The following is a 20198-nucleotide window of genomic DNA, read 5'->3' as shown; positions in this document are numbered from 1 at the left end:
GTTGCCAAGGAACAAATGGAATCGTACACATGCAACCGCTCTGTCGTCAAACCACGGCGGTTGTCAGTTACTAGGGGTGGAATGCCACCGCCAGTCAATCGCTCTCATGTGTACGATACAAACGTCGGTTAACCGCGGCGTCAACCGTTGGTCAATCGCCTGCATATGTACGAGCGCTAAGATCTAGCGTGTAACGGATCAATCACCACCAGTTCAATTACCATTGAATTGATGACATTGTATGCTATAAAAATAAATGTATGTTCTATATTTAGTCTTCGTCATTTTTCTGATGATGGCACTACTGAAATTAAATTGTTCTAAAAGTCGTTCGTCCTGATTTTCTTTGAGTTGCGAATTATTTATCTAATTTCTTTCGGTGAAATCTTTTGGTTGTTCTTTCTGCAATACCTTTGTGACATGACACCTGTAGTTGTTGTTGATTGATTGGATTTTACAGACTAGAAACCGAAGGACAAAAGAAGGAAAACAAATTTTATAAATCGTTTCTATGGGAATGTCAAATACGAGCAGATGTCTTTTATATTAACCTTTCATTTAGCGACTTCTTGTCGGTATAGGGTGGAGGTATAGTGAACAAAAATATATTTTTCTTTTGTTCAGAGATTGCTATTCTTCATAAAAAATTTAAAGATCCAAACAATTTGTATTCAAACTAACGGTAGGAACAATATAAATATTTAGTATAACATGTTTTTATTAACGGGATTACATCACAATTAACTAATGAAAATTACATTATTTTATTTTGATGTTTCGAGTATCAATCTGGAATTAATTTTCAAAAAATTTGAAATATGTAATAACTATAAAATGATGTTCCTATAACTGTTCATGATATGATGTGGAGAACATGCCACAAGAAAAATTTTAGAACATTGTTCAACATAGTACTATAATTCCGTTTGAAAATTATTGATAGCACAGTTTTTACGAAGCAGATCATTTGTGTTGTAAATGTTGCATTGTATTCGAAGTTTGTAGTACAATGCAACAGACAATACAAATTACTTGCGTCGTAAAAACTGTGCCATCAATAATTTTCAAACGGATTATAGAAAACATAATAAACAGCAAATTTGAACAAACTGAAGTTGACCGATTTCAATTGTTCCAAGTGCGTTCAAAAGCTTGAGACTTTCTTTATATTATGAAGGTGTTAAAGCCAAACTGGTGTAAGTCATATTTTTGAAATGATGTAAGTCTTGATTTATATCTTGATGACTTCGGTCAACTTTGGCGAAGTAACTTCGCCGAGAGTGTGGAGTCCGTTTTACACTTTTCCTTTTAAGAGTTCTCTAATTCAAGATTATAAACCAAGACTTACATCATTTCAAAAATATGACTTACACTACTTTGGCTTTAAAATCCTCGTACGTAAAAAAATGCTCATTTCGGGCCCAGCATAATTTTGCAAATTTGCAAAAAAAATTTATGTTTATTCAATTTTAATTCTTCAAAGTGCATTTTAAAAACTTCGAGCGTTTCTTCATATACATAATGTAAAAAAATGCTTTGGGCCATCATAATTTTGTAAATTTGCAAATTTTTTTTGCAGATCCTGCATTGCAAAATTATTCGGTAAAAAGTACGTTTCAATCGTATACTGATATAGTGTTTTCTAGGGGGAATATGAAGGCTATAAGCTATGTTGTAAGGGGTCGAAAAAATTTAAAGGAGAATCTGCATTTTTTGCATTTTTTTTCCCAATTAAATATTATTTTTCGAAGAATAAACATTAATTTTCAATTTCTAGCTAATCTAATATTTTGTAAGATTGGAAAACGAAACATTTAATCCTCTATCAAGGAGCAATACATTTTGAGTTGTAGGCGAAAATATTGGCCCCAAAAGCAAAAATATTCAGATTTTATAAAATAAAAAAGGTTTGTGACTTACGCATCCTGAAGGTACATCCTGGAGTGATTTCAGCAAAAAAAAGGCTCATATGAAAAATGCCATTATGGTCTGCTTTTCGACAGATCTTCCCTAGACTATAATAGGAATACCTATATTTGGGTTGACACAAGCCTCAAACTGCACCTTTCTGAGACACTCGCCGCATTGGTTTAAAATTATACATACTGTTTTTATTTTCACAAACAAAAAGTAAATGGACTTTTTCCTTCTTTTATTATCCTAGCTAATGAGTTATGTTTAAAACTACATGCTTAATTACTGGTAGGCACTTTTTACCAAAGAAGAATACCAATAAAACTTTTTAGGTTAATTCAATACTGATCTTTTTCATTAGGTCTTTACTTTCTGCTTAATGAGTTTTTTATTTCTAATTTCTGACCGGCGGACATTGAACATCATCGAGATAATATTATACATGGAATTTATTGTCTACAAATTTGGCATTGGGAATGGAGAAGGATGTAAATCGTATCAACTGTAGGACAAGGAGTAACGGCATAGCTGGCATAAGATTCTATCAAAAAATAAAGTGTCCCTCGTTACGTGCTATACAAATTTATTACAAATTTCATAAAAAATTGAATATATTCCACGGCCATGTGTTTCAGACCATAACATTTAAATTCACAGATCTAGCCAAATTCCTAATGGTTAGCTTGTATTTTTGAGTACGTCCATTTCACGAATGTGTTTTTAACCAAGAAAATTGTTTTCTTTCTATAGTTCTAATGCCCTCTATTTTGCCTAGTATCAGTTGTAGTATCCTATATCGATTTCCCCTCACTGATGTCCCAGATAAGACTTTTTCGGTGTTTAACAGTCTTTACATTCTCTATCTTTGTTAACCCTTCTTAGTTTTTTCTTGCTGTCCAAGGTCAGCATCCGTCTGTGAATCCACATTTCAATTATGTTCATGCTCCTTCGATTTTGCCCATCATAATACATAATTAGTCTAAGAGTATTACATACACTGTTTTACTCGCATTATATGTCCAAGATATGGAAGGGAATGGATTCAAAAGAAAACGTTAAAAACATATATGATAGTTATTTTACTGGTCTCAGATATCAATTCAATTTTCCTAAACTTCATAATTTTATATGAATTTTACTCACAACAGTACACTAAATCTTAAAATTTGTAATTTTCATGATTGATTTTGAAAGGCAGATAACGTTTTTAAAATCTATCATCTTATAAGTCACACTAGGCTACATTTGGGTTTTTATGTGCCACAGGATGTGCAAATTCATACTAAGACTGCGCCAATTTCTGAGAATTTTTTTTTTTAATTTGGTTCTTGTTGGTAATAAGTCAAAAGATTTTGTAAGTCATAGTTTCTCTATATCATGGAACATTGTCAAGTGAACTTATTTTTTTGACTAAATACTAGTGGAAATAATTGGGAAAAAAGACACAAATTTTAAAACTACCCAAAAAAATTGTTTCCAGTAATCGTTTTAGAATATTTAACTCTATGTTAGCATCAACGAAAAATCTGAATAATTACAGAATGAGTTCATACTTTGTAAAAATCATCAACACCGTTTGCTAAAATCGAACTATCAATTTCTTCAAAGAATATTGTAGCTATTCAGAATACTAAAGGATTCACCGCATAAAGCTTATACTTCGACTTGGTCTAAATCTATAACCACTATTCCAACTTCGAATGCCAACACACCTGATCTTTGCAGCAAAGTGAAGCCCACAACCGACAAGACGAACAAAATAGGCAGCACCAAGACGCCGTGCAGCGACATCAAGAAGCCCAAAGGCAGCAAGAAGTCCAACGGCAGCACCAAGAAGCGCAAAGGCAGCAACAAGAGTCTTTCCATCACGCGTTAAGCGAAGCCCACGCGAGGTTGCAGCTTAATTTGCAAAATAATCAGCTGCATAATAATCATTATCAACAGGTATTCTTAAAAACGAAAGTTTTTTATCCGTGTGTGATTTATACTTTGAATTTTACACACTTTTATTAAAGTATCTATACAGAACATATTTTACAGCTTTGTAGTTATGCTATAGTAGATAAGATGATTGTGAAATTGATATGTATAATATGTTATATGGTACGATTTCTTTCAGTAAGTTTTTGTACGTGGTAATAAAATACACGATTCTATACTAATGCCAAAAGTATGGTATAATATGCTGGTTGATGCTGGACCTAACAACATCAACGATGATCTCGTCATTTCAGTTTTCTCTTTTTCTTCCTAACCTAACGGTCGCTACTTTTAATACTTGTTTGGGGCATTCGTTTTTTCCATATAAGTTGAATATGTAAATACCACGTTAGATATTGCATCTCTGTTGAATTATACTTCTTTCTATACATACTTTTATAATACTTTTGTTTTTTGTTGTATTATTCCGTGATTTTTAATTCGATCTCTTCGGGAAATACATAGATCTCGTTGCATCCCTCTAATGCTTTTACTCGTTTCTTGTTCTCCACCCTTCGTCGTTTAAGTGTTATTTCTGGGAGAACTGTTTATTCTACAGCTACACAAATAGTGCTAATACACATTTTTGTTCAAAATTATCTCGGCTACATTTCTTATGTTTCTCTTCTTCACGTGCCGTATCAGAATTATCCGACGTTGACGATCACCATTGCGAAGGCTTCTCGATATTCTGCAATATGGAATAATTGTCCTGCATTTGATATCTGAGTCCACTCACGAATGTTTTTTAACCAAGAAACTTGTTTTCTTCCTACACCTCTACGGCCCTCTATTTTGCCTTTAAGGGTCAGTTGTAATATTTTATATCGACTTCCCCTCACTAATGTCCCAGATAAGACATTTTTCGATTAACAGTCTTTAGCAGTTCTCTATCTTTGTTGACCCTCCTTAGGACTTCATTAGTTTTTCTTGCTGTCCAAGGTATCTTCAGCATCCGTCTATGAATCCACATTTCCAATGCTTCCAATTCTATTCATGATCGATACTTTTAGCGTCCACACTTTTGCACTATACAAAAGTACGGACCAAACATAGCACTTAACCATTCTTTGTCTTAGTTCTAAACTGAGATGATTATTGCAAAGAAATGACTTCATTTTTATAAAAGTAGTTTTAGTTCTACGTTTTATTTCTATGTCTGGATCTAGTTGGTCCGTTATCACAGTTCTCAAATATGTCATTTTCTGAACTTTCTCAACTTGACATTCTCAGTAAAATTCAGCTGTTTCGTATGATTTCTAGAGTTCCTGACAGCAGGAAATGTTCTATCAGTTGTCAAGATCTACCATCATCTGGTTCGTTCCAATACAAATTTACCTGGTTTTCACTATGATATCGTCCCCCAGTCGTTCAATTATATTAATCTCCTTCGCTTCTATAAATCGTCTCTAGTCGACACAATAATTTGGTTTCTGATCATCAGATCATTGTAAAGATGTCCTTTTTTCAAAGCTTCTGCAGCATATATCTTAAATAAAGTTGGTGGGATGCAACAATGCTACATTAAATGATTCCCTGTATTGGGAATTTTTTGGTATCATATTTACCTGCTACTCCATCATTCAAGCACAAGGTCATAAGTAAAAGTCTATGCTGGTTTGTTAAATTTTGTTCACTACAGAGAGCTATGGATTGTATCCTCGCTCCGTCCCTTCCATCCATCCAATGACACTACAGCCCAAATCGAGCCTTGACCTCCTTCAACAAGCTTCTCCAATCATTTCGATTTACCGCTGTTCTTTTCCATGAACACGTTCCCAGGAAGTTCCTGGCATCCTCATCGACTTCGTCTTCCCATCTCTTTTTAGGTCTTCCAACAGGTCTTTTTCCCTGCATTCTTGCATTTAGCAATTTTCTGGGGATTCTATTCTCATGCATGCGGACCATGTGCCCTGCCCACCGTAATCTCTGCAGTTAATGTATTGTGCTAGAGTTGGTTCGCTATATTGCTCGTATATTTCTCTATTATACCTAATTCGCCAGTTGTTATTTTCACTTATTGGGCCCAGTATCCTACGTAATATTTTTCTTTCAAACACATCTAATGCATTGGCAGATTTCTATGTCACCACCCATGTTTCACAGCTTACGAGCATGGGAAATTTTTGAGAGAGAAAAAATTTTCCATGCTCTAAGTTTCACAGCCATAACTTACTATTTAAAGTCCGGCTTTTAAGTACCGAGATATGGACAATAAAAGTCGATTTCATAAAAAATATTCCTTTCGAAGTGCAATCGTGCGTAACGAACGAGATTAGATGACAAGATGACTAGGTTGGGTTGGGTTACCTTCTTTGGAATAAAATATGTTAAGTTTGTTTGGGTTAAGTTTTCTTTCCTTTGATTGCATTTGGTTAGGGCGTTAGGGGTTAATTAAGCCTAGTTAGAAAAAGTAATGTTCTTTTATTGTCGATGCCTCGGTACCTAGAATCACAAAAATTCTTAGATTGGTAATCAAATTGACTAGAGATTTACAAAAAAAAAAACAGAAAAAGATGGAATGTTTTTTAGAAAAACTCTGAACAAGAAGTTGAAAGCAATAATTACATGGTAATCTGAAATGCCCTCCTTTCACCTTTATTAACAAAGATTTCAAGAAAGACACAGAATTTCGTTGGATTTGCTTCTATTTCATTTAATTTTCCTGTGTATATGGACTAGTGACTACATCTTCTTCAGCTTTTCCCTTTTCATAGGTCACTGTTCGTTATTCTTCTTCGCCACTCATTTCTGTCAATCGTGTTTTCTTTACCTAAATCTTTCTCAAGTCCCGTGCCATACAGTTTTTCCATCTTCTCTTCGGTTTTCTCCACCTGTCCTTTTATCAATTTCTACACAGCTCTATTCTTCGTCCCAAAATACTATTTCTATGTCTAACGTGACCAAACTCAACCATTGCAGTCTTGCTCTTGAATTTTGATGGCTATATAATTTAGTAATATGTATTATAATAAAGGCCTTGGTTTGTAAAACTGTTTGAGAGTGAGTGCCAGTTAGAATGGCAAGTTGTGGTTGAATAAAACATTGACGAGTGAAAAATCACAATTGAAAGTACTTGTATCAATCTTTACAAATCGATAAAGCTATATTGGTGAATAAAATTAACTGTATATTTTTTTTCTTCAGGGTTTAGTACAAGCCTTGCAACAGCATCAACAGATACTTTCACAAGCTCCAATACCTCACAAAGGAAGAATGCCCCGTGCTAAGGCTGACGCTAGGCCCAGAGGCCGCATGACTGCTTATGCTTTCTTTGTACAAACATGCAGAGAAGAGCACAAAAAGAAACATCCCGAAGAGAACGTCGTCTTCGCTGAATTCTCGAAGAAATGCGCCGAAAGGTGGAAGGTAAGGCACTTCTTGTTTATGGGATGGTTTAGTTTCGTCAAATAGGTCACACTAGAATGATTTTTTCATGTAAATCCACAAACTGTGGTTATCAATGTTCTAAAGCTGTTATTCTTGAAAATGATTAATTAACTTTATACCTATTAAAATATACTAAGGGCCGGTTGTTCGAACGCTAATCAACAATGATCACTATCAAATATTTAATTACTGTCACAACTGTCAATGTCAACTTTGGTTGGGTTGCTGAAAACATAATTGATTATAATTATGAGATTAGTTTATTAATTAACATAACAATTATTAACATAATTGATTAGCTAATTTCATAATTGTAATCCATAATTATGTTTTCAGCAACCCAAACAAAGTTGACATTGACAGTTGGTGACAGTAATTAAATGTTTGATAATGATCATTTTTGATTAACGTTCGAACAACCAGCCCTTAGTGTCATCGGACAATATCATTAATAAGGGAGCGTTCAAGTATTACGTAACGCGATTTTTAATTTTTGACCCCCCTACGTAACGCACTCTAATGGGCGTGTAACTATTGCGTAACGCAATTTTTGAAGATTTTTGACCCCCCCCCCCCTGCGTTTCTTAATACTTGAACGGTCCCTAAGCCATATCCTCAAAATATTTCTAAGGTGATTCATGGAAGATTATACAGAAAGCTAGAAGATGATATGGATGATACCCAATTTGGGTTCCGCAAAGGACTTGGAACAAAAGAGGTATTGTTTGCGTTTAAGATCCTCTCTCAAAGATGCTTAGATATGAACCTCGATATTTATTCCTGTTTCATCAACTTCGAAAAAGCGTTCGACAGGGTCCGACATGAAAAACTAATATAATTATTGAAAACCAGATACAGACATACGAGATTTACGAATTATCCTCAATCTGTATTGGAATCAAAAGGCTAAATATAAAGATAGAAGAACAAGAATCCGAGAATATTGATATAAAGAGATTAGTAAGACAGGGCTGTGTTCTGTCGCCGCTACTGTTTATCGTGTACAGTGAAGCCATATTTCAGGAAGCGATAGCGGAGCTAAGCGATGTAATCTCTATAAACGGAAGAATAGTAAATAACAGAAGATTCGCTGATGACACCGTTATAATGGCACACCCTGGAATCGCTACAAGTTAACGATTATTACTAACGATTATTATTATTAACGAACACAATATGGAAATGAAAGGTTAATGATAGAGCAAACCCAAATAGAAAAAGTAAAGACATACAAATATCTGGGAACCTGGGTTGATAACAAAAATGACCAAAGCAAAGAAATTAAAGTCCGAATTGAAACTACAAGGCAAGCATTTATAAAAATGCACACTGCTTACAAACAAAGACCTTCAGTTTCCTCTCAGATTGAGGGCTCTAAAATACTACATATTTTCTATATTACTATACGGAATAAAGGCTTGGACATTGAAGAGACAACACATAAGAAAAATAGAAGCGTTCGAAATGTGGTGTTACAGAAGAATATTGAAAATTCAGTGGGCTCAAAGTATTACCAATAAGGAGTTAGAAATTATGAACAGTATAAAAACTAGAAAACTGGAATATTTGGGTCACATTACCAGAGGAGAAAAATATGAGTTGCTGAGAATTATTATGCAAGGATCCAAGGAAGAAGACGCATCTCCTGGCTGAGGAACCTTAGAGAATGGTTTAGTTTAACTGTAGTTCATTACAACAGTTCACGAGCATCAGCCAACAAAGTGACCATAGCCATTATGATATCCAACCTCCGACAGGAGAGGGAACTTTAAGAAGTGTCATAGAAAATGTGTCAAGTCAAATTTCTCCCAACCAAGGTAGGGTTCATAATAATTATTGCTGTTGGTATGAGAGAGATTTTGTTCTAAATGAAAGTCTTAGAAGGTCTCATTTTAAAGCATCATTAATATGCTTCCAATCAGAGTTTGTTAAATTACTTGACCTTCATTTGTTTTAAAGTTATACCCATTTGAAGTAATAATTTTCTTAAAAAAATTGTACATTAATTTGTTTATAAGGGTTTCAAGCAAATTTAAGCTATAAACATTTATACTTTAATTAACAATAATGATATAAAAACTCAAAAGGAACATTTTGAGCTTACGAAAATGTTTGTAAGTTTATTTTTGGCCAAGAGATCGATATTTTAATAGTGCGCTCTGAGGCGCAAGATCGGCTCACCTCGTAAAGCTTCACGAGCTAACTTCTCGATGCAATTATAATTTCTATGTATATATCTATATATACGTTATCTTCATTTTTCATTTTTGAAGATCCTAATACATAGTTGATATTATTTATTAATACTATTTTTACAAACTTTTTGTTTCATGCATCTGAATCGAGATATACAGGGAATCTCAGCTTTTTTACTCATCTGCATAAGTTCTTAGAGCAATTTTTGCAGTTAGGTAGATGATGGTACTAAGTCTGTTCTTGTAGGCAGTAAAACTAAAACTTTCTGGGGCTTCAGAGTCTACTTATCTATATGATATAGATATAATCTATATCATATAGATATCCAGTGGATAGTAGATAGTGATAGTATCCATATAAAGAGGATCTAGTTCTTTTGCAGCATCAAGGCACGTAAATTGTGTGTATGCCGCGACAACATAAATGCTCGTTTTATATGCAATGATCTTCTTCTTGACTGGTTTTACAACTCGGGGTGAGTCTTCGCCGCAACCACTATGGCCCTCCATCGTCTGCGATCTTGCGCTTCGATTTGCCATTGTTGTACCCCAATCCTAGATAGATCGGTTTCAACATCATCCTTCCATCTTTTTCTGGGACGGCCCACTGATCTTCTACCGTCTGGTCTCTCGAAGAACACTGTCTTTAGCGCTCTGTCTTCCTCTGATCTTACTACATGACCTGCCCATCTTATCCGATTAGCTTTTATATGTCTGACGATGTTTTCAGTACCATATAGAGTCGCCAATTCAGCATTGCGGCGCCTTCTCCACTCTCCTGTCAATTCATCTCTTTGAGGACCAAATATCATTGTGAGGACTTTCCTTTCAATGATATGCAATGATGATGCTGTAAAATAACTCGATCCATTTTTATATGGATATCACATATTGGCTCATTTGCATGCGTAGAAGCCGAGTTACGATCGATAAAGCGTCGAAAAATACTTGACTGTGAGCCGATGTTTGCGCCTCATAGCGCGCCATTAAAATAACGATATCTTGGCCAAAAATAAACATACGAACATTTTCTTAAGCTCAAATTATTCGTTTTGAGTCCTTCTATCATTATTGTTAATTAAAGTATAAATCTTTACAGCTTAAATTTACTTGAAACCATTATAAACAAATGAATGTACAATTTTTTTAAGAAAATTCTAACTTCAAACGGTCATAACTTTAAAACAAATGAAGATAAAGTAATTTAACAAACTTTTTTTGGAAGCCTATTAATGAAGCTTTAAAATGAGACCTTCTAAAACATCATCACTTCATTTTCATGCGTAGAAGCTGAGTTACGATCGATAAAGCTTCGAAAAATACTTTTTTGCAATTTGCATTGTGCACTAATTTTACAATATCTTGAGTTATAATTGTTGGATATAAATTTAGTAAACTTTTTTTCTTCGTTGTTTATGAACCAGAACCTTATAAACAATTAAATTGTTTACAACAATTTTTTGATCACTCAGATAATCGAAATTCGTAATCATCAGCCAAAAATCCATAAGAACCCGTCGAGTTTGTCCATCAGAATTGAAAAGGGCACGGTGACCCCTCTGGCGCAGAGACTAATCATATTCAGCTTTCATACAAAATCATTATATCAGCCAATAGCTTCTTTCATTATGTGCCTGTTTTTCTTTCGATTGTTTTTGTTCCATTATCGTCAACAAAAGGCTAGGTTAGAGTTAGCGGCAATATCAGTAATTTCAATAATAACTTGGGAGTACTACAATTTTCTGCTCATCTTTACGTCGCGGATAAGGTTATTTAACCGCTAAAAGTAAAAATTCTAGTGGGTATAACTTACAAATTCTGCCAGTATTTGACGAATATAAGGTAATATGTACTTAACCAATATTTTTATTACTCCCTTTTATTTGTGCGTTCCTTTGTTCATAAGTTCTATCCTTCTAGCCTAGCCATTGTTTTCAGTGTGTGTGTGTGTTCACAAAGAGGGGATGGCATTAGATAAACTTTTTGCCACAGATATTATTTTTATTTGCCACAGATATTATTGTTTTCAGTGGTATTTTTAATAGTTTGCGTCGTAGAATATTTAAAAGCAATATCTCCCATTAATAATAATTTCATTATTCAAAACTTCACCTAATGATAGTTATTCACAATCCACGCAAACAAAAGTACTAATGTCGGTACCACAACCCTCAAATTAGTGTAGCAGTAAGTAATAACGAGATAATAAACTGTTAATTGGTGTTATAACAAGGCTTAATCGCAGCATTTTAATTTCTTTAATAATAAGTATCACACACACACAAGACAACATGTACTATCTGATAATTACTTACAAAATTATAGATAGAAATACCCGTCGTTTTCCGGTGAGATCTCTTGGACGGAATTTTTTTAAGAGGTCGTCAACATCGCCGTAATTATAGTCGAAAATATTTCGACTAGAAAAAAGCTAGCTCGAGGCAGTAATAAAATTGAGGAGTGCCAAGTGCTCGATGAAGTATGAGATACTGAAATAATAAAAAATGATGCATGTACCACGATAATCTTTCGATCTTTTGGACCTCGATACGGTCAGCGATATTTTTTAATTCAATTTCACTTTTTAACATATATGCTCGATTAATTTTGTTAATATAAACATAGTTTCAAAAGTTATGCTTATGCATCATCCAAAGTTATGCTCATTTTTGTAGTTGAATTTTTCGTTAACAGATTAACAGATTCCGCTAATTTTTTTCAAAGAAAACTTTTCGTTTATAAATTCGCAAAGTCTGTATGTTATTGCGTAGCCGCTCCTGCAATGCTTAGAGCAGATGTATCGATGGATTCCTATGTAGTTTTGTCTTCTGAATCCAAATCTGAAAACGACATTTCAATATCTCTAACCGTCTTCGAGATAATCGACCTCAAAGTCTAAAATGTGAGGTCACAATCATTTTATTTTCTGCCGACGCACTAAACGTCAGCTGAAATCGTTGATAGTAAGTAGGCTAGTTTTAATCTGAATTTGTTAAGCAAAGCATAGGATATTTGGTATTTAAAAGTTTGACACCTCGTGAATGTCAAACTAAATTTTAAATTAGCTATTAATAAAATACAGTAGAACCCCGCTAATCCGAACGTTCGGCAAATCAGAACCAACGGAAAGTGAAACAAATTTTAGAATTCAAGACAAAAACTTGAAAATATGTTTATTATAGAGAGTAAAACCAGAAAATAGAACGATATTGGGAGCGTGCAAGTTGCGCAAAGCGACACCTATTTCTACGCTCTGTACTTTTATTCGCACTTTTAATTGTATTGACCAATTACGTTAATCCTGGTTGCTGGATAATTGTCAAGGCCATAGCCCAAAAAAATAATAAGAAAAAATAAGATTCAGGTTATGTGATGAAAACGTAAACAATTGTATGTAGTAAATAAAATTAGTTATTAAAATGCAGTACTGCAAGCAAAATACAATTAATTAAATTTACCTTTATATAATAATTGCATATCATATCAATATTGTGGAGCAACATATAATTTTTCTCCTTCAATGACAGTAGATATGAAATGTACGTCAATTTGACAATTTAAATTGACAATATGAATTATTTAAGAAAGTTGCAATATTTCTCCGCTATTCGCGCACGATCGTTTCACGTATCCCTTCCAAGTACTTGCACACCGCGAATAGGATTAATAGGACTTTGACATTTTATAAAATTTCTTGAAAATGAATAGTACTTTATACGTAGTGTTTATAATAATATAGTATATAGGTTAAACATAAACTTACTTCGATTCTACTGTAGTCAACTTGAGTTCAAAAATATTGTCCACACTCTTGTGAGAACGTTTTGTGACTCAAAATCAACGACAATGAAAGCTTTGAATTATTAGTTAGGCTAATTTTCGGATAATCCGAACTTTTCAGAATCCGAACAGGCTGTCCCCCCAATTAGTTAAGATTTGCGGGGTTCTACTGTATAAACGACATTTTATAGTGAATTTAATTATCATATAAAATAAATAGATGTTTAAAAATACAATTTGAGTATGTAACTATATTTTGAAAGCAATAATGTACCTATTAACAATTTTAAAAATGTTTGTATGAGTACATATACGGCCTCCCCTTTAAGGATAGACTGTTCCATTTTTAGTCGAGCGGCAGCGGCAGCAACCCCTAAAATTACGTTATATACCGACCACGAAAATCAACTTTAAGGTGAATGACCAATTTTGGCGATTCTTTATATTTTCGAGGTCGCTGAATGTGAATATGAAGTTTATTTTTATCTAGACTTTGGAACATGTTAAATAAAATTTTATGCAAAAATGCGAAAAATTAATTTTAATGATTTTTCAACTTTACCTCACTGTAAATTTTACTGTGTCATCTTTGAAGTATTTAAATAACAACGAGCTTTATTCAAACTGTTTAAACAAATTAAAAGAGAAGTTGTTAATTCTTAAACATTTTGTCGTCAGATTTCGTTAGTTTCATGTTTACTTAAAGAAGTTGAGTGATAAACATTTTAGATTATACTTTTCGCCAACACAGGAATAAAACATAATTCATGAAGAAGTTTTCTGGAAAATTTCAAGTCAAAATATGCAATACGAAGAATGTTATGCGACTTTATAGATGAGTGGCACTTCTAAATTAACGCTTATTTCTCGAGATACTGACCCCGGTGTGGTGAATGGCTAATTTTCGTCTAACCCAAGGTTTTGATGGTGCTGAAAACGAAAATAAGGTTTATTTTAAATCATCATTTTCGTTTATAACTCTTGTATTTTTAATTTGTTATAACTCTTGTATTTTTAATTTGTCGAATAAAAGTTATTCTTCATAAAAAGCTCTTCATGGTCTAAGATTTATGATGAAACCATCATATCAATTTTATTAATTTTATACGAGGTATATAAAAAATATGAATTAGTTCACAACATTTAAATTAGAATGATATACAGTAGAACCCCGCAAATCCGAACTAATTGGGGGGACACCTGTTCGGACTCCGAAAAGTTCGGATTATCCGAAAGTTATCCGAAACTAATAATTCAAAGCTTTCGTTGTCGTTGATTTTGAGTTGCAAAACGTTCACGAAAGAGTGTAGATAATATTTTTGGACTGAAGTTGACTGCAAGCGAACTGAAGTAAGTTTGTATTTAACCTTTATAAGCACTACATATAAGTATATATTTATTTTTAAGAAATTTTCAATGTCAAAGTTCTATTAATTCTATATTGTTCTATTTTTTGGTTTTACTCTGTATAATAAACATGTATTTAAGTTTTTGTCTTGACTTTTTTAATTTTTTTCACTTTCTGTTGGTTCGGATTTACCGAACGTTCGGATTAGCGGGGTTCGGATTTGCGGGGTTCTACTGTAATTTCACATTAAAACATATTTTTTAATTCTAAACAACTTTTCGTAATAGCAATTTTCAATATTATGAATTTAAATACTTAAATAAACAAAGTTTTCGTTATGATAATGCTCACATTTTCAGCTTGTTTTATTATTATATGAAAAAATCAACTATGAAAATGAGCATAATTTTAGGTGCTGTATATTTTTTCAATGTGTATATTATACACATACACACAACATTTTTCGAACGTGTTTTTAGCTAGTTTTGTACATACAGGCAAATTCATATCCAGCAAAAGTATGAATAGCCCTGCTAATTCCTATCCTTCGGAACGAATATCCTTCATAGTTTATCCGTTTTTATTTTTCTCCCCAAGTTTTCTTTTTTAACTTCATCATTTACTATTTGTATTTCAACGCGTAGTTAACATATACATAGTATTTATCGATGTATCAAAGGTGTAGGTCTAAAGTTTATTAATCGTTGGCAGAATATCAAAAAAACACTAGACTCAAAACAAAAACAAGTTTAGTGTTATTTATCTTACGTGTTTTCCAATTGGTCAAGTACACTGTTTTGCAAGCTGTAGAACCACCTAAGAGTAAAATTAGTATTCAAGCTATGTAGAATATGTGCATGTAACGCAAGCGCCGCAATATCGCTGCCTCCCGAAAATCAATTGTCCCGTTCCCGTATGAGAAGGGTAAAATCTCCTAAAAGGGCATAGGGCTTAGGGCATTCTGTCGACGTTTCTCTTTCCCCTTTGTAGCACATTCGTTATCATTTACAATTGTTTTATGAAATTTGGAAGCGTCGCTATAAATTTTAGAATCGATATCCGTAGGATATAGATTTCATTTTGGACTTTGTGTCATCCGAAAAATTAATTATATGGACCATCTGCGATGATATTTTTATGTACAAAGTTTCTTTAAATGAGATAATGGTTCAATATATTGATGTAATCATTAATAAATAATAATAATATTCGCTTTCCGCCTACTGATTTTGTTAATTTTTTTGTTTTATTTTGTTGGATGTGATCAATTTTATAATGGTGTATGAACTAATAATATACAACAATTTTTTTTTCTTTATGTATCCCATATCTTCTATAGTGAATAGCTAATAAATAGTGTAAACACGTGGGAGGCAATTAACGAAAGAATATTAAAAGTAGAACTAACAGGCATAAACGGAGAAAACTGGATAATATTAGCCGTATACGGACCAAGCGAAGACGAGAATTCAGCAATAAAAGATAAATTTTGGGATGAACTGACGAGAATTGCAGAAGAATGCAAAGGAAGAATATTAATTGCTGGAGACTTCAACAGCAGAGTTGGTAAACAAGATCACAAATATAACACAGTAATAGGTACACATGGGGAAGATACGAGGAACAATAACGGCAAGAGATTGCTTGAATACTGTCAACTACATAATCTAATAATAACAAACACACTCTTCGAACATAAAAATATCCACAAATACACACGGGAAGTTATAAGCAGAGGAGAAAAATCAATAATCGATTATGTAATAGTGGAAAAAGACTATAGGGCAAACATTACCGACACCAAAGTACGAAGAGGTGCAGAAATCAATAGTGATCACTATCTGGTGGTAACAAAAATTAAACACCAAATTATGAAGAACGAGGAGCAGAAAATAAATAAAGAAAGAAAAGTAGAATTTGAATCAATAAGATCTTACAAGTTGACAGAAGAAAATGTGAGAACTAAATATGAAGAAATAATAAATCGAGAAATTGAAAAAAGGCTATTAATAATGAGAGATGCAGATGTGGATCAGTTATGGAATAGTATAAAAGAAATTATTATTGAGGCATCCAAGGAGGCATGCGGCGTAAGTAGAACAACGAGCAACAGGAAACAGACATCGTGGTGGAATGAACAAATTAAATCAGAAACAAAGGAAAAGAAAAGACGATGGAAAATATACCTATCAAACAAAACAACTGAAACGTATGAAAAATATAAAGAACAACGAAAAATAGTAAAAAATATGATAAAAGATGCAAAAGAATAAAGTTGGAAACAATTCGGGGAAAAACTAGAAGCAGATAGTAAAAGTAACCAAAAGCTGTTTTATAAGACCATGAAAACATTAAGAAGGGGAAAAAATACAGTTCAATTGACAATTAGAGACGAAACAGGAAACATTTTGACACAGGAAGAAGAAATAATGGAAAGATGGAAAAGGTATTTTCAAGAACTATTATCAACTGAAAACGAAACACCACATTATACCATTAACGTGACAAATACCGGAGAAACCATAGAAGAAACGCAAGACACTGCAATAACATGGGAAGAATTTACACAAGGATTGGCAAAAATGAAAAATGGAAAGTCACCAGGGCATGATAAAATAACAACTGAGATGCTCAAATATATGGGAGTACAAGGACAACACATATTATTACAATTAATAAACAAGATATGGAAAGCTGAAAGAATACCAGAAGAATGGAAGATCTCGTTGATACTACCCATATTTAAATCTGGAGATAAAAAAGAATGCAAAAACTATAGAGGCATAATGCTCTTATGCTCGGCGATGAAACTGTACGAACAAATATTACAAGAAGAGCTGACAAAGATAATCGATACAACATTAGCAGAAACTCAAAGTGGCTTTAGAAAAGGAAGAAGTGTGCAAGATCACATCTTCACTATTAAACAAATCATTGAGAAAACGAAACTCGGAAGAGGAAAAGCATATTTTGCGTTTATCGACTTACAAAAAGCGTTTGATCTTGTTCCTCGGCAAAAAGTATGGTCGCTCCTAGAACAAAGAGGAATAGCAACCAAATTAAGGAAAAATATTGAATGTCTATATAAAAATACGACGAATTGTGTTATAACTAGAAACCTCAAGTCAGAAAATTTTATAACAAAAGATGGTCTAAGACAGGGAGGAGGACTAAGTCCAACATTGTTTACGTTGTTTATGGACGAAATAATTAAAAAATGTAGTCAGAGAACAAAACACATATTTGTAGGATACAAAAACTTACAACCGATCGAAATATCAGAGTGTGCTTTTGCAGATGACATCGTTATAGTGGCAACAAAAGAAAAGGACCTACAAGAAAACTTACAAACGTGGAGTGAAATATTAGAAGAAAGTGGCATGAAACTAAACCTAACAAAAACAAAAGTGATGGTAGTAGCAGAAACTAAAGAAAACGTGAGTATAGAGATCAATGGTATACATATACAACAAGTTGAATGCTTCGAATACCTGGGTGTAAAAATTGAAGATTCAGGTCAACAAGGTTTAGAAATCGATAAACGTATAGAGAAAGCAATAAATTCATATTATGCAATGAACACAACTTTTATAGGAAAAAAGGAAATAGCGCAAAGTACAAAAATGAAAGTTTTTAAAATATATAGACCCATACTCACCTTCGGTTGTGAATCGTGGACATTAACAGAGGCAGAAGAGCAGAATACAAGCGACGGAAATGAAGTACCTAAGAAGAGCGAGAGGAGTTACAAGACTTGACAGGGTAAGAAATGAGCAGATAAGGGAGGATCTGGAGGTGGAATCAATCTTAGAATTCATAGAAAAAAGACAAATCAGCTGGTGGGGACATTTACAAAGACTAGACGATAGAAGACCGGTAAAAATGATTTGGGAAGCGAAAGTAAATATCAAGAGGAAGAGAGGAAGACCAAGAGAAACATGGGACATATTGGAAAAGTTGTACAAAAGAGAGGCAAATCCTGGAAAGAAGCAAAAGTATTGGCACAAAATAGAAGACAGTGGCGTAAATTTGTACACAATATCTAAGTTATTATTGTAATCCCGACACCAATAGGTAGAAGGGAATTTGATTATGTATGTATGTATCTTCTATAGTTTGCAAATTTCGTCACAACTAGCTTTTCTGATGATTTAGTGTTTTGGAAATAAATGGTGTTTTTTTTGTTCAACTGGTCTATTTTAGTTTTTCTCAACATCGTTATTTCACTGGACACTTCACTTTAATGTTTAATTTTCACTTCTAAATTCACAAAATTTATCATTTTTTTAAACTTTTAGCCAATAATCAAACTGATATTGGCTAAAAGTACACATATTTTAACTTGATCAGTATAACAAAGTATGTTAACAATCTCGTGAACATAGTATAACATGTTGGGTCAACTAGAATAAAGATAGAGAAACTATTTACATCTTTGTTATGCAATAAATAGAATAAAAGAGAAACTAAGGATAGTCTTCAAAACTGTTGGAATTTTTAATTTCTAATGTTAGGACGCGGAAGTAACTTGTGTAATTCGGTATTGTTTGGTTTTTTTGTTTTACTGCTCCATACTGGTAGCAACATCTGTTTTGAAACTACACTTCAATTGGGTTAGTCAACTACACTCTTCACTGATTGCTCATAATATATGGTTAGGTTGAGTTGTTTTGGTGCCATTATTATCACATTTCTCTCGATCTTTTATTTTACAGGCTCGAACATAGATATCTCCTCCTTTTTTTTCAACCTGATTTTCATGCTTTGTAGATGCCTCTTATCTCGCTTGATAGGTTGCCAGTTTACTTCATATTCTTTCAACCATTATTTTAGCCATTCTGTAGAGTTTGCTAATAAAGACTGATTGGTCAATAATTATTTGTTAAATTAAAAAATCCACAAGGAAAAAGTTTTCCTGTAGTTGGCTGTATACCATGTAATACAAAAAAACAGTAAAATCCTGTATAAAAAGTATATTTAAAAACCCTCAAAAGGGCCACATCAAATCACATAACTAGTTTTCGACTGGTTTACCAGTCATCATCAGTGCTTACGTGCAATGTACATGCTAACCACCAAGATAGTATTTTACAAAAATATGCGGGTCAAAGCCCAGTAGAAGTAGTCTGTCAAGGAGACATTGGTTTAAAATGCTACATTAAGCGTGGATGTTTAAAATATTTTCTAATCTGCCCTAGGTAACATCTGAGATGTAGATATGACTTGGTTCACATGTTGGAAGTAAGACGGCAAGTGACTGTCTCCTTGACAGACTACTTCTACTGGGCTTTTGACTCTTCGACCCGCATATTTTTGTAAAATACTATCTTGGTGGTTAGCATGTACATTGTAGTGATGTAACGAATGTCGTTTTTTGAACATTTGCGAATGCGAATATCTAATAACGACATTCGCGATTGCGGATGCGAATGTTCAGTTTTTTTAATTTGTTTTTATTTGTGAAATGTTTTCTAAATTTATAATGAGAAGTTAATTGATATTTAATGTAAATCAATCTGAATCTTAAGCTTTATTACATTATACGAAATAATAAAACAACGTGAAGGCTGATAATCTGATTATACGAGGTT

At 33.3% G+C, this 20198-nt stretch overlaps 1 protein-coding gene and 1 long non-coding RNA gene across 6 annotated transcripts in view; one reads left to right on the top strand and one right to left on the bottom strand.

Moving 5' to 3' along the window:
• The window catches only part of LOC114327707 (high mobility group protein DSP1), a 71429-nt gene that overhangs the window by 30919 nt on the left and 20312 nt on the right, over positions 1 to 20198 (top strand). For 3 of the 5 annotated variants that reach the window (XM_028276408.2, XM_050655421.1, XM_050655422.1), the window contains exon 2: positions 7042 to 7263. In XM_028276408.2, coding sequence (XP_028132209.2) covers positions 7042 to 7263 — 222 coding nt within the window. Of the gene's footprint in view, positions 1 to 3639; positions 3859 to 7041; positions 7264 to 20198 lie in introns of all 5 variants that reach the window. The other 2 variants (XM_028276406.2, XM_028276407.2) reach the window with 1 other exon arrangement.
• LOC126887725 (uncharacterized) overlaps positions 12696 to 20198 on the bottom strand; it is a 126746-nt gene continuing 119243 nt past the window's right edge. The window contains exon 3 of the long non-coding RNA XR_007699171.1: positions 12696 to 12937. This is a non-coding gene — a long non-coding RNA (uncharacterized LOC126887725). The remainder of the gene's footprint in view (positions 12938 to 20198) is intronic.

The sequence above is a fragment of the Diabrotica virgifera genome, chromosome 7 (genome assembly GCF_917563875.1).
Source record: "Diabrotica virgifera virgifera chromosome 7, PGI_DIABVI_V3a".
Classification (NCBI taxonomy): Eukaryota; Metazoa; Arthropoda; class Insecta; order Coleoptera; family Chrysomelidae; genus Diabrotica; species Diabrotica virgifera.
The sequence above is the reverse complement of the archived record's forward strand: the minus strand, read 5'-3'. Positions and strand labels throughout refer to the sequence as shown.